This window comes from Diadema antillarum, unplaced genomic scaffold, assembly GCF_040938485.1.
Source record: "Diadema antillarum isolate AM-2024a unplaced genomic scaffold, OU_Dant_1.0 seq00000989_RagTag, whole genome shotgun sequence".
Classification (NCBI taxonomy): domain Eukaryota; kingdom Metazoa; phylum Echinodermata; class Echinoidea; order Diadematoida; family Diadematidae; genus Diadema; species Diadema antillarum.
Genome location: NW_027271829.1, coordinates 565,034 through 579,977, shown reverse-complemented (window position 1 = coordinate 579,977; position 14,944 = coordinate 565,034). Strand labels below are relative to the sequence as shown.

The following is a 14,944-nucleotide window of genomic DNA, read 5'->3' as shown; positions in this document are numbered from 1 at the left end:
TTTTCTGTGATTTGGTGGTGTATCTTTTTATTACGAGATTAAACACAAGTTTTGATATTAGTGTTTCATATTAAAGGTAACATCAAACTTTTTACTTTTCTATTTGAACCCTTTGTTGATCATGAATTTATTGTGTGTGTGTGTGTGTGTGTGTGTGTGTTTTAGCAGAATTTTCAAAGACCTCACAGTTGCTAAATGTACAATTCATTGTAGAATTGTCCTTACACTCAAGAAGCTTGTGGAGATCAGATGTGAGATGTATTTACTTGTGTTGTTGACCAACTTTTAAACTGAAAACTTTTGGCTGCTTTGATTTGTTATTATGGTAGCTCTCTCTCTCTGTCTTTTTCTTTGTAATGGTCTTGTGGAAAAAAAAGAATAGTTATATCACCAACTGCTGTTTAGAAATTTGTATCTTTTTTAAAGTGGTAACGAAGAGATGATGAAAGCTGTATATGTCATTTATCAGTGCTGCAGATTTGTGATTCACAAAACACACATTTGCTTTACATGTCCAGGAAGAAGACCAGGATCCTTTCCTAGCCAGCTTCGCTCAGCTAAAGGAAATCCTCAACAGTGTTCCAGGTAGGCGAATTATAGGACGTCTGATCTATAACCTTAGGCTTATTCATTAATATGACGTCATTTCAGCATTTTGTTATCTCAATTTCCTTTATATGTTTTGTTTATTTGGTAATGATATTGGCAAGAGGAATGTACAAATGTATTGTCACTAGTAGTATGGAGGTGGTATGCATAACTGTACAATTTATATTTATCAGTTACTCAGTAATATTTCTGTGTACAAATAAATTGTAGATGCAAAGACAGTATAGGGTTACAACATGGAAATTTGATTGTATATTACATATCAAAGCTGGAAGCGTTATAAATTTTTAGTAATTCCTACAAAAGTTGGTTGGGGGTAGTTTGTTGTGTCAAAATGGCATGTATAAAAGCGAGCCCAATTAACCTCTTTGTCTTCAGCAGTGAGAATGAAAGTGCCCTTGACTTACTTCCTGTGGATTCTGAAAGCATTATCTAGTTACTGTTTAGGTGAAACTAGACAGGGTCATTTTTCTCATGTATCAATAGTTGTGATGTACTTTGTATAACTTGGAAACAGAAGTTGTTCAAGCTTCATACAATGTAAGTACAGTACTCTCCGCTTTAATAATTGGGTAGTGTCGGGCAGAGCATTTCTTGCCCGATTAAGTGGAATACCCTATTAGCCGATGACAATGAGAATACACTGTAGATAAGGCTTGTGTTGAAATTTTTACCTGTTCAACCAAAATGCCTACCCGATTAGGTAAAAATAACATGCATCGGAACTGTCTATTCACATTGTATGTCAATTAAGCAGAGTACCTGATTAAGCAGTGCCTGATTATATGGGGACTACTGTATATCCCAGTTTAAAGGGTTTGTCGTTGATGCCATTGATGTGGATGGTCACGTTGCAGTTCTTGTTGGAAGATGGTTAAAACAAGACAACAAATGTATGTTTTAAGAGAATCCACCTTTCATAAGAACTTACATGGATACAAGTAACCAGCATCTACTGTACATGCTGCTTCATATATAGGATGTAGGGTGCTCTATATGGTACTAGTCTGATCTTGTGTATGGAAGTACTGTACGTATGAAATGATTAGTAATGACAGTGTAATCAATCTGAGCTGTATCTTTCCTACCACCAAATTCATTAGCCATATGTTGAAGGCAATGCTTGCGATGAATGTGCTCTGAGAGCATACATTCGCTGATTTTTTTTTTTTTGATGACATAACAAAAATGAAAAATGACTTTTTACAGAGAACAGAACATTCTTTTTTATAAACAAAAGAAGAGCATGAAAAAAACAAACAAAAAAACTCCTTACTCAGCCATGATAAAAAATACTGGTAAGAACAGCTTATAATGGTAAATGAGGCTTAAGAATTGCTTCTTGGAGACAATGATTGATATTTTGACTGTATTTGTTCAGAAAAGAAAAGAATTAGGAAAGATTAGAAAAATGTAATATGGCCAGTGTGATTGAAAATTAAAGAGGAAAATGTGTGTCAAGTGAAATGAGTGCAACATATGTATGAAAAAGAAAAGGCTCAATTCCAAATAACTTCTATGTTAATTTAAGTGGTGCCGACATGTGCGTTACTTATAATTGCATTAACGTGTCATGCCTCTTTGACGTGAAGCTATCGAAAAAAAGTATACATTGCATATACTCAGAATGGATCTACACAGTAACTTACATATTGTGAAAAAATGAAATATGTCTAATTTTTTTTTCCAAGATTCTAAAAGTACTTACAGAAGGGCACTTGACACTTCTCATGGAAACACAATTCTTTATTTGTAAGATTAGTATAATTCTTGGCACAAACAATATGAAATGAATGAGTGGTCTATAATTTGATGTCTACAGGTATTCAGGAATAATTAGATAAGCTGGTCTAGTTAAATATGGAAGGGAAGCCTTACTAGTGGGGCAGATATGTGAAAAAGATGCTCACATCCGGCGTAAAGTGTGAAATTTTGCATAAAGGGGTATTTTGGGGCGCTGATTTCAAAATTTGCCGGATCCAAGAGATCTGGCCACCAGGTCGGCCGCCATTTTGAATTCCAATATGGCCGCCATCAAAGATCCCTATCTTCAGTTCTGACTGACATGAGCCATTGAAATTTGATACATAGAAGCATGGTGATATGATGACTTCAATAACAGACTTATTTGATATGTCTGACAAGCTGCAAGGCAGCCAATTTGAATTTTCCTACATAGTTGCCATGTTGGTGTGTTGAAAATCTCGAGTTTGTAAATTAGGCTATCTGATTGAGCACGCGTTTGTAACTGATTGAGTGCATGCTGCTGTATTTACATTGTGACGTTAGTGAAAGGTGCATTATGCTTCATTTTTGCTGCACGTTTTGGCATGCCTGTGAATGTTAGTCGTGATGTTTGTCTTCGCAGCCATATTGGAATTCAAAATAGCGGGCATTGCGTTTGTCAGACACATGGCATTAGTCCATTTTTTTAACTCAGTATGTTAAAGTACTTGTTTGCACCTAATTTCAGCATCACTCACCACTTAGAACTCGAGATAGGGATTTTGAACATTTCGTCGAGGCGGCCATATTGGAATTCAAAATGGCAGCCATGCAATGTTTGTCAGACACTTCAAATTAATCTGTCATCAAATTCAATATATGTCGAAACGCTCTTGTGTAGTACCAAATTTTAGTGCCACAGGTCATTCAGAACTGAAGATAGGGATCTTTAAATTTGTTTTGTGATGGCGGCCATATTGGAATTCAAAATGGCAGCTGACCCCATGACTAGATCTCTTTGATCCGGCAATTTTTGAAATCAGTGCCCCAAAATACCCTTACATGCAAGATTTCATACTTTCCGCCGGTTATGAGCATCTCCACCAATTTTTGCTATTTGTACATATTTGCCCCACTATAATATGATTTTAAAGCTTTCAATAGTTTGCACTGAAAATATTTCATTGCTTGTCAGAACGATAGCAAATTCATGTCGATACAACAGTTAGAATCTGCCTTCGATTTCCTGAGGCCATTTGCGGTATTGGTAGGTGTAATGTAAGATCAATGTGTGACTATCATATATTCATAAGGTAACAATCTTCCTTATGAATGCTAAGTCTGCAGGCGATGAGACAGCCTGTGCTAAATTCCCAGGACGTGCATAGTACGACCTTACTGCATCAGTATGCATGAGATGGATACCCAGACAACGGGTGTTTAATTGGATGGTATTCCCCATGGCCCAGAGTACATGTATGTGCGATGATAGTTGTTATAAAGGAGGCTGCTTTCTAACTTGAAGAGCTAATGAGCCGGAACATTAACAGACTCGGTGATAATGTATCCATGTAAAAGAGGTTTGCCTGTCCTTCTATGCTCTGAACCTACTGGAAATGCAGGATGATGTCATTTATTTTATTCATTTTTTGTTGTTGTTGTTGTTGCTTGTGATCAACTTACTGACCTACTTACATGTGAGTAGAACATCAGAAAACATTAGTGAAAGTCTGGAATGGACAAAGAGTAGTTGAAAATAGACTTTTTTATGTATATAAAACTACATCTGTGTGTTAGTTTATGAATTTATGAGATTAAAAGCAAAAGAGAAAGGATATTGATGGAAGTGACTAGATAGTCCAGTCTGTCAACTTGTAATTATACAAATTTATGTAATTGGAAGTTTTGAAATTTCTAGGACACATTGCCCATTGTGGAAAGAACTGCTCAAATATTTTTCCAATCTTCTGTTCCATCTTCCTTCACAGACCTCGGTGCCATTGAGCCAAATGTTTTTCTGAGCCCATTTCTCGACGTCATCAGATCTGACGACACAACAGGACCAATCACAGGCCTTGCCCTCTCATCAGTCAACAAGTTCCTCTCATATGGCCTCCTTGGTAAGAAATTTAAATATAAAACACATTTCCAGAGAAATCTCCATACAATAGAGAGAACTTGAAAGCTGTAGTACTTGATTACTGTACAGACACTAAATGACATGTAATTCCACTTGTCAGATGCATCATTTACTTGGAAAGCAGTGAGTGTTTATTGACATTTGTGTTTTGGTAGAGGAGTTTTCTTAACTTTGATAACGTTGCTGCAGCCCAAGTTGTTACTTTATGAATTTCTAAACACTATATAAATAGGTTGGAAGATATTTGGACAAAACATTGTTGGATGTAATATTGGAATTGATACATACACTTAACATACATTAGAGAAAGTATTTTAGTTTTTTATACTCTCCCAATATTCATCTGTGATATCAGTCTAGTCTTGTTAAACAAATTATATTCATATTTGATGTAATTCACTCGACATACATACTAAAAGTTATGTAAGTAGTATTAGCAAAATTATGTGGTTGTTCTTTGCAATAAGACAAAAATAGACAACATAAAACATATGTTCAAGGCCTTATAGTTTCCTGATCATCAAAATCACCAAGTGGCAGAGGTTGGAAAGTTACAGGTGCAACAAACATGGTTGCATTCATTGTGATGTGACTTTAAAGGACAAGTTCACCTTCATAAACATAAGGAGTGAGAAAATGTAGCAATATTAGTAGAACACGTCATTGAAAGTTTGAGGAAAATCGGACAATCCGTTCAAAAGTTATTGTGCAGTAACCACTGGATGAGAAGACTACTGCAGTGTACGATGTCACATGTGTACAACAATATAAGGAAAATATAAAGAGAATTTCACAAAATTTCATCTTTTGAAAAAAGTGCACATTCCCTTGACTCGTTACCGACATATGTCATGGGTAATATTATTCCCCCTACCTTTAGAAAGAGGCAAGTCAAATGCTCTTTTATTATGCGAAAAAAATGAAAATATGTTGAATTTTCTTTATATTTTCTTTATACTGGTGTACTCATATGACATCACAAGCTGTAGTAGTCTCCTCGTCCAGCAGTTCCAACACAAAAATTGTAAAAATTCATAACTTTTGCATCGATTGTCCAATTTTCCTCAAACTTTCACTGATGTGTTCCACTAATATTGCTGCATTTTCTCAATCCTTATGGATATGAAGGTGAACTTGTCCTTTAAGCTGCTCTTATGTCATGTCCTTATCTGTTTGGTGTTTGTTCCCATAGATCCAACCATAGAGGGAGCTGCACAAGGTATAGAGAATGTAGCAGATGCGGTCACACACACCAGATTCGTGGGAACAGATCCGAGCTCGGATGAAGTGGTTCTCATGAAGATACTTCAAGTAAGGCTTGACTGCCAAAGTTTCAATGCTTTTGGAGTGATAGAAAGTGAACTAAGGGCACAAATTCATACAGGAAAACAACAATTTTAGAAAGTTATTGCGCCTATTTGCACTGAATCATGAAAATGCATGTTTATGAAGTTACAAACAAACAGTGCTATGCAAATCTGTGATATAATTTGTTACCCTTTGGTGCTTAGGGATGAATATGTAATTATAACTTTCTATGAATGCATACAATTCATTCATGTTAGTATCATGAATGGTACCCATCTCAGGATGATTAATTTTCTGCTGAAGGTGTTTAAAGGGATACTACAGTATTGGTGGAGATGAGAATTGGGCTTTTCACTTTTTGCGAGATACCAAGAAAACACTTATGATATAGTACAGAGCATACCATTTTCTGAGGAATTCAGAGTTTATTTGATGAAAATCAGGTTTGGAATGACTGAAACATCCAAAAACAAAGTAAAAAAAAGCGATCGTAATAAAGTGTGGGTTCCACACTTTATTAGAATCGCTCTTTTTTGGATATCTCAGCCATTTCAAAACCAATTTTGATCAAATAAACGTTGAATTCCTTATAGAATTACATGCTCTTTCATATTTCATAAGAGGTTTCTCATTATATCACCAAAAAATGTTAGAAACCTGAAATTAGGTCTCAACCAAAACTGTACGATCCCTTTAAGTAAAGATCAGTGATGTGATAATTAAATTTAAATACCCAGTATGATGGGGACTCGTGAATGGTTAGATTTACTCGCTGCCCACTGGGGTACATTAAAAAAACCACAAATAGCACCAGTCAATGAATACATGTGTCGAAGCGTAGGCTCATTGTTAATGGTTGACTCCAATTGACATTCTTCAGCTGTGTGTGTACTTAAATAGAGATCAGTGATAAAACTTTACATAATTTGTTACGTGGATTCTCAAATATATCTGAGCCAGGCCAGATTTCCCTCTCCATGAATCCTTATGCTTCCAGGTCTTTAACGCCTTCAAGATGAATTGGTTTGAAGTGAATTTTGAACAAAAACTGTTTTCAGACTAAATTAGCATTGATTGAAATGTTCCTCTTGGATGTGCCAGGTGCTACGAACTCTTCTCCTGACACCAATCGGCATGCTGCTGTCCAATGAGGCCGTGTGTGAGATCATGCCGTCCTGCTTTCGCATCTGCTTCGAGCTCCGACTCAGTGGTATGTGCTCATATGGAGACGATACTTGGAATTCAGTTCATGTTTTTAGATATCTGTCATGCCGCATTTACACCATGTTTGTGGCGGACAAGGAAATCATGTTTCAGGCCATCGTAGACAAAACGGGATGGGTTTGGGACAACATGGGGTAACGGGATGGGCAAATGTGACATGCCGTGATTGCTATGGATGTCCTGTCAGATTTTTAAATTGTAAAGAGATTTGCCATGTCAGTCACGGTGCTGATGAGAAACCAAGTAAAACAGGATGAACACAACAAAATGTGACAGCACGTAATAGGCCGTAACAAAACTTGGTTGTGGTCTGTAGTGGAACGTGACAGATAATACGGTGTAGTCTAGCCTGACTTGAAGCTACATGTTCAGAGGAGTGAAGACTGGAGCGAACGACATTAGGATGTGGAGGGGAAAAATATCCCTTCTACCCATGCCACATTACATTTCAGGCAAATGGGGCTGCTACATGAGGCTGCTGGGAACATGGTGCAAGCATAGCATTATAGGGCAGTCTTCTGTACTCCAAGATTAAGGATTTACTGTCCATGCTACTTGTGTGGCAGTGTGTAATGTATTGTCATAAATTGCAATATTCCAGATTATGTCATTGCTTTAATACTGTCATATCATGTCTTATTTTTATCAGATGGGAACAGTCAACTTTAGTCTTGTGTATGAAGAGTACATTGTACTCACATGTTTCCTTCGACTATTAGAAACATGTCATTTGGTAATATGTAGACTTTTTATGTTCAAACATTCACTTCATGCATGCTTTTGGAACTGCCATGTTCAAATATTCACTTCACGCATGCTTTTGGAACTGCCATAACAATGTTTACACTGCAAGCCAGACAAATTATATGATGAGGTGAAAGGTGATACGGCATCTTTTTTTGATCTTCTTATAGAGCTGCTGAGGAAGTCTGCAGAGCACACCCTCAATGACATGGTCCAGCTCCTGTTCTCTCGCCTACCCCAGTTCAAGGAGGAGAAGATCTCTGGCCTCAGAAAGGTATTTTAGTCAGAGTGATGCAGTAGAAAGAAAGGAAATGTATACAAGGCAACACTTTACAAATTTTAGAAATTTAATGTCCCACTGGTTTGAGCCTAGAGCTAGGTGAATGTTATGTTAACTTGAACCCATGCCTAACTGCACATTTTGGGCCCATTTTAAATACAGTTGAACCTGTCTTAAGAGGCTACCCGAGGGAGACAAAAAAGTGGCTGTTATAAACACGGGGCTGCTACAGACAGGGTCTTTAACATGGCATTCTTTGGGTTATATTTTGTTTTTTGTAGTGGTGGTATATGGCAGGTGGTAGTTACAGACAGCTGGCCGCCAAGGCAGGTTTGACTGTATACATCTCTTCCATGCTCTACCCTTGTCCATTCAGCTTTTACCAATGGAAGTTCAAGCAGGTTTGAGCAGTAATTGGTCTTCCATCCCATCTTGAAGAGGCATTGTTTGCATCTCACCATAAAAACCCAGGATAACCACTCATTGTTGGGACATTAACCGAAACAAAACCTTCATAATATAAGAATACATTTGTTTGAAGCTCTTACTTTTCAATATCTTTTTCTTCTTCCATTCCTAATTTCTTCTTCACTATGTGCAGAAAAAAAGAGAGTTTACAGGGGTCGCACTTAACTTTTTTTTTAACTAGCCAGGCGGACTACTTAAAATCAATTTTGACACTGAAGCAATATTTTGGCTAGCCAGACGGACTAGTTACTTCAGAATTTTATGATTTTTAGCTAGTCCGACATGATTTTGGGTGGCCAATGGCCAGCGGACCATCGCCAATTTCGAACCCTGGTTTAATTGGGCATTAAACATTTAAATCAATGGGATTTAAAAAAAAACATATATATCATGAATAACTGGAATGGTGATTTTCATGATGGTGATGATTGCAATTTTGATTATGTGTGCTGCTATTCTTAATATTTGAAGCTGTATGGAGTTGCTATATATTGCCCGTCACATCGCATGACATGTGAATGTGACTACTTTGTATGTCATTCAAGCCTCAAATCCAAGCTGTCTCGTTCCTCCACAGTTAAAGATGAGGGCAGGTGGTATTGGAGACACCTCCAGGAGACGCCGTTCACGGCAGTCACCCAAGGTGAGGCCGAGGAAGGACAGGCTGTCCACCACACCCATCGAAGAGACCGCGCCGACGCCCTCCCCATCCCACTCTGCCCCACCATCTGGCTCAGCCCAGACCAGTAGCCAGCCTTCAGTGACCCCCTCCCCCAGTCCAGTGGCAGGGGAGTCTGCCTTGGGTCAGACTGCTGGAGTTGTGAAGAGCATTCCAGAGGAGAAGACCGGGGGAGGTGAGTGAATCGATGCAGGGGACTTGACGTCATTTCAGTGGAAAGCATCATTATGCAGGATGCAACTGATATGGCACTAACTATGTAGAACTTCAGAGACAAAAGCTCAGGAAGGTTTTTTTTTCATCATGATGAGATAAGGGAATCTGTTGGAGCAATCTTGTGTGAGATTACAATGTATGTTGACTTCTTTTTACCGTCTAACTTTCTTGATTGTGGTGTCAATTTCAGTCATAAACAGAAGATAGCATTTAATCACATGATGGAAATTGTGCGCTTTTCTATTCATTCGTTATTCAGTGTTGGTCTTGTTAACTGTGGAGTTTAAGTCGGTATATTGGCAATTGTTTTGGGGATTCAGCATAATCTGTCCATTATCATGTTCGCCCATCAGAAAATGTAGTAGATGATGTTGCCAGTCGGGACTCGGAGAGACCCAATTCCCTTGCCCTGTCGGAGCCTCCCGATGGGGCTGTTGACATGAAAGACACCCTGGCATCAGACTGCGAGACACCCAAGATGAGTGGAGTCATCTCTGTTTCTGGCGACCAGAGAAGTGATGAGAGCAAGGTCAGAGAATAATTTGAATATGTCTGCATCATATCAATCGCTTCAACGGAGGAATGTAGCCTCTGTACTGTGTAGTCCTGTACATGTGTCTTTTGAAGAACATCACCTATTGTAATGCTACTTTTTAAATGAACACACCACTCAATGCATGCACTCTAATTGGAAACCAGTGAAAATTATGTCATTATATTTTTTGTTTGACTGTGGGCAGCTGTCTGCATCTTGTACAAGAATAAGAAAGTGATAGCATACATGTGGATTTGTGTGGTATCCCTTGTTAGTATGAGTTTCTCATTGTGGCAAGAAGTGTACCACTGTTCTCAGACTTTTTGCCTGAATCCAAGATTTTATTTTTCATCCTCGACAGACTGAGGAGGGAAAGCTGCCGTCGGCAGATCCCGAAAAGGCGGACTCTGGGTGTGATGGAGCAGAAGACACGGAATCGAACACCGACACGGCGTCTCTGCATGAATCAGAATACGTCAACCCACAGGGAGTGCGTTTCACCCCTCAGCAGAAGCAGAAAGATGGTATGGAACAAAAAGAAATGACATTACTGTTCTAGTAAGTTTCCAGTGCATTCTTTTAGGTTTCCAATGCATGGGATGTTATGACAAAACATCATGAATTGTCTTTTGAAGTGCAACTTTTGTGTTATGAAAATCTATCCAGATGCCCATTTTCACTTGGTGCCTACACCTTTACTGTCTCAGAATGCAAGATCTGTGTGTGCAAAACTTTGGATTAACATTCTTGGAAGAGAGTGGGATGTAATTTAGTACTGGGAAGCAGAACTTTACCTTTTCTCTTCTTTACAAGAGGGAAAATAAAGGACAAGAATGGATATGGGGCACATACTAGACATCAAAATCTTAAGTAAATCACGGTCATAGGTATTTGCTTCTAGATATAATTCATTTATAGTTGTCATTAAATTATGCACAAGCAACATGGTGATAAGTGTATAGTTGAATAGTGAAAAAGATCTGGCCAGAGCTAGATATCCTTGCTTTCAGTGCAGGTTAATGGGGAGAGAGATGTATTCTTCACTGCCATGCTTGCCGAGAATGTACCAATGTAGGTCCATGGTTGTAATGAGATGTTTGTGAGAAGAGCCAAATAGACAACGATTATCACAACTGTGCCTTACTTTTTACCTTCATTTCTGCACAGGGGCCGGTCCTCCTGTTCCATATGGCTTGCCCTGTGTCAGGGAGCTCCTTAGGTTCCTTATATCACTCATCAACCCATATGATAGGTAAGTTATGCCTTCTCCAGGATCATACCAACCTTTTATTCTGTCTTCTTTTCTTTATTTATTTCTTTTCCTCTCCATTGCTCTCTGTTGTACTTTCTTTCTCTTGACGACAAAAGATTAACACATTTAAGTGAAGAATTCAAAATTTTGATTATATCTGTACTTCTGTTTGAATAGTTGTTGCAAAGGTATACCCTGTAAGATATGGGAGAGTGAGTTCAAAGGATGGCATGTACAACCTTTTAAGGAAGCAATCAGTCTTGGAATATTAAATGAACTGCTATAGCATGAATCATAAAGTACTGTGCAAAGGATTGATTGTAATGCTGAGTGGATGTATCATGCTTAAAATATATATTTTTTTCCATCCAACCTCTTCTTTCATCCCACAGGCACAACACCGACCTAATGATGCACATGGGACTGAGTCTGCTCACCGTTGGCATAGAAACGGGATGTGATCACATCCCATCTTTCTCTGCCCTCATCGCTCTCGTCAAGGATGAAATGTGCAAGAATCTCTTCGCAGTAAGTGTGCGATGGCAAGGCATTGAGCAAATGAATCTACAAAGCTTTACTTCGATCATCATGTTTGTCTGTGGATGATATATTGTGGTTATTTCTTGAAACTTCTCATTTGTTTGGAGTTACAAAGGCAGGCATTTAAAAGGTGTCTCAACAGTTGAAATCACTGCTTTATAAAGACTCAGATTATGTTTGTAATTTTAGCATTTTGTTTGCTATGAGTCTGCTGTAGCATGTGTAATTTAACTCTTCAGTGTGACAAAAGTTGTGACAGGGTTGCTCTTTCTTTTATGTCAGATGACACTAGTCATTCAGTGGCACAAAAGTTAAAACATTACTTGTATCAGGCACTGATATTCTACTGGTTTTCCAAACTGACAGAATCTGTTGGAGTGAATCATTAGAACATTTTGTTGCTGGGGGTGACACGACTTTGTATTTCACTTTTTTTTTTTTTTTTTTTTGGGGGGGGGGAATTACTTTTTTGGATTAAAGGTCAGATAATCATTTAGGTGATGTCCTGTCCAATCCTAACTGTCTTACCCCCAAAATAAAGCCACCATGGCGTGTCAAATGAAAGGCTGTCCCATTTGATATAGTGCTTTGGCTGCTTTTTTTTTTCTTTTTGTTGTTGTTGCCCTGCTGGACATTTAACATTTTGTAGATAGAGGTCTTGTCATCCCAGCGACGATTTGCCAGTGTGTAAAACCACTAATGATTAGCCGTCAGCTTGTGTCCCTAAAGCATGAAACCTTTTATTCTTCTCTTTATCATGTGCAGCTTCTTCAGACAGAGAGGCTGTCTCTCTTTGCCTCCTCCCTCCGAGTCTGCTTTCTGCTCTTTGAGTCCATGCGCTCTCACCTCAAGCTTCAGCTTGAGATGTTCATCCAGAAACTGACCGACATCATTGTCTCCGAGTCGCCCCGCATCCCGTACGAACAGAAGGAGATGGCACTTGACACACTGGTCCAGGTAGTTTGCCGTTTATAACGTCTAGTCCTTCCTTTATCATACAAGGAAGAATAGTTGGGGAGAGGGCGGAAGTCTTGCACACTTTTACTCAAGTTAACATTACTGTTACTTAGAAAAGTATGGGTCACCTCTGAAAAATTATTGCATGCACATTTCATGAGCAAATCAAATTGAACAAAATTCACGAATATAATTATTAGGATGCTTTAGAGAGCTCCCTTTCACCCCCCACCTACTGTATGTAGTCACAGGACCACTTTTATACAAAAGACAATAAAATGGCCAATTGCATACATTCTGTTCAGGGGAATAGGGATGTCTTTCACCATATACAACTATGGTCAATATAAATACAATGTTGCAACTATCATGATACCAATTATAGTATACATGTATTGATGGTATTAAAGAAAAAACTCTTTTCTCATCATTTACATGCTGTAAATCATTCACTGTGTCCCTCTGCCTGTATATTTCAGCTTTGGAAGATTCCGTCCCTTGTTTCTGAGCTCTACTTGAACTATGACTGTGATATCTACTGCAGCAATCTGTTTGAGGATCTCACCAAACTGCTGTCAAAGGTACGTTGTCACTCAAGCTGCATGCAAATCATTATGACTGGCTGTAGTGCATGCTGTAGACACCATCTGGCTGTTCTTGTTTGTGAAATATGAAACAATTCATTTGCTTGATGAGATGATTGTTGATGTGTGGATTTTGATTATTTCCCATCAAATTGAGCACGTTTCCACATTCATTTTGGAAGGAAGTGTTATCACCATTATGATTATGTAATTGGAGCTGCGTCAATGAGTTATTCAGGTTCAGGTTTGAAATATGAGTTGACAATATAGTGCATGTGATGCTCGGTTCATGTATAAGTTTCTCAGTATTATTGTCAATTCTATTTTTCAAATTTCATTTTGTGGAAGGGTTTTGTAGACATAAATGCTCGACAAAGGGCAACACCCCTGAATGGGCGTAAGAGAAAACAAATGTGTGAAAGAGCAATGGTAAATGAAGTCTAAACTTACAGTGGAATATCTGGCAAAGGTGGGTACTTTGAAAGCATCTACTTAACAGATGTCACACTACTTCCTCATCCCTTTCCCAGAATGCATTCCCAGTGTCAGGCTCCCTCTACACGACTCATCTCTTGTCACTTGATGCTCTGCTGGCCGTGGTGGACAGCATCGAGGCTGGATGCCAGCAGAGAATTCTCTCCACCATGTCCTCCGTCACGTCGGACGCTGCCGAGAGATTTGCCACAACAGCGTCTGATGGGGGAGTCACGATACAGGTGCAGGAGGTGAGTGTTAGACTCCCGTACTGCCCCCCCAGCTGTTATGCAGGAAACAGTCAAAGTCTAATTTGAGCTTTCAGTTTTAAGTTTTCATTGCATATTTATGGGTAATCTCAGCCCCTAGCACCCTCATTGCAAGTAGCCAAGTTTACCCGCTAGGCCGAGTTTACCCATAACGAACTGTACTTTCCAAGGTGACAGATCCCAAAACCTAGACAAATCAGATGTCTTTTATGAGTGTGTAGGGATTTTATAGAGGTGAATCAATTTAACTTTTGCCATGCTAGTAATAAACAGCTTTAGGGATTTTGACCTGATTATGTCAATGATGATGATGTCCAAGGTAAAGATGATGATGGACGTGGTGTTGAAGATGCAGATGGTAAAAATTACCATGATGATGAAAGTGATTGTAGTAATGGTGGCAATGAAAATGGCAGTGATGATGGTGATGATAGTTACGAAAGCTGTAAAATTATCTGTGCAGCTATAGATTTAATTTGTACAAATGTTCCAATCAACATACCCATGTCTTTCCCTCCGAGGTTGTCCAGTCTGTACAAATATCAATTTACAGACGAATCTGACTCCACTGTGTGTGTTTCTCATGCTTTTCCACTCGCCAGGCCACTGATGAAAACGACACCGAGTGTGCATCCCAACATGAGGCATCAGAACCTGACTCGGCCCAGGGCCAGAATGCATCCGCTGGTCCACCAACGACAGGGTATGCCATGGGCCAGGTCATGGCGAGTATGCTCAAGGACAAGGAGGATTTAGCAGGTGAGATTAAAAACTTGCGATTTTGAATGATGTTAAATGCATCTGTTAATTGTATGTGAGTACAACTGTGATGTAAATGTAAGGTCAAATGCTGATGTAAATATGTCATCGTATGGTATTGAACTTCTATTATCTTGATTCATGAATGGAAGAGATTTTTTTTGTTTTTTTTCTTTTTGAA

The 14,944-nt window shown here is 38.8% G+C and overlaps 1 protein-coding gene across 1 annotated transcript in view; it reads left to right on the top strand.

Annotated features, from left to right (window-relative positions):
- The window catches only part of LOC139742229 (Golgi-specific brefeldin A-resistance guanine nucleotide exchange factor 1-like), a 41,316-nt gene that overhangs the window by 7,770 nt on the left and 18,602 nt on the right, over positions 1 to 14,944 (top strand). Inside the window, exons 3-16 of the mRNA XM_071652804.1 lie at positions 519 to 585; positions 4,323 to 4,454; positions 5,667 to 5,785; positions 6,884 to 6,992; positions 7,921 to 8,024; positions 9,076 to 9,352; positions 9,747 to 9,922; positions 10,290 to 10,452; positions 11,096 to 11,180; positions 11,573 to 11,708; positions 12,486 to 12,677; positions 13,157 to 13,258; positions 13,792 to 13,986; positions 14,607 to 14,763. Of these exons, the coding sequence (XP_071508905.1) occupies positions 519 to 585; positions 4,323 to 4,454; positions 5,667 to 5,785; positions 6,884 to 6,992; positions 7,921 to 8,024; positions 9,076 to 9,352; positions 9,747 to 9,922; positions 10,290 to 10,452; positions 11,096 to 11,180; positions 11,573 to 11,708; positions 12,486 to 12,677; positions 13,157 to 13,258; positions 13,792 to 13,986; positions 14,607 to 14,763 (2,014 nt within the window). The remainder of the gene's footprint in view (positions 1 to 518; positions 586 to 4,322; positions 4,455 to 5,666; positions 5,786 to 6,883; positions 6,993 to 7,920; positions 8,025 to 9,075; positions 9,353 to 9,746; positions 9,923 to 10,289; positions 10,453 to 11,095; positions 11,181 to 11,572; positions 11,709 to 12,485; positions 12,678 to 13,156; positions 13,259 to 13,791; positions 13,987 to 14,606; positions 14,764 to 14,944) is intronic.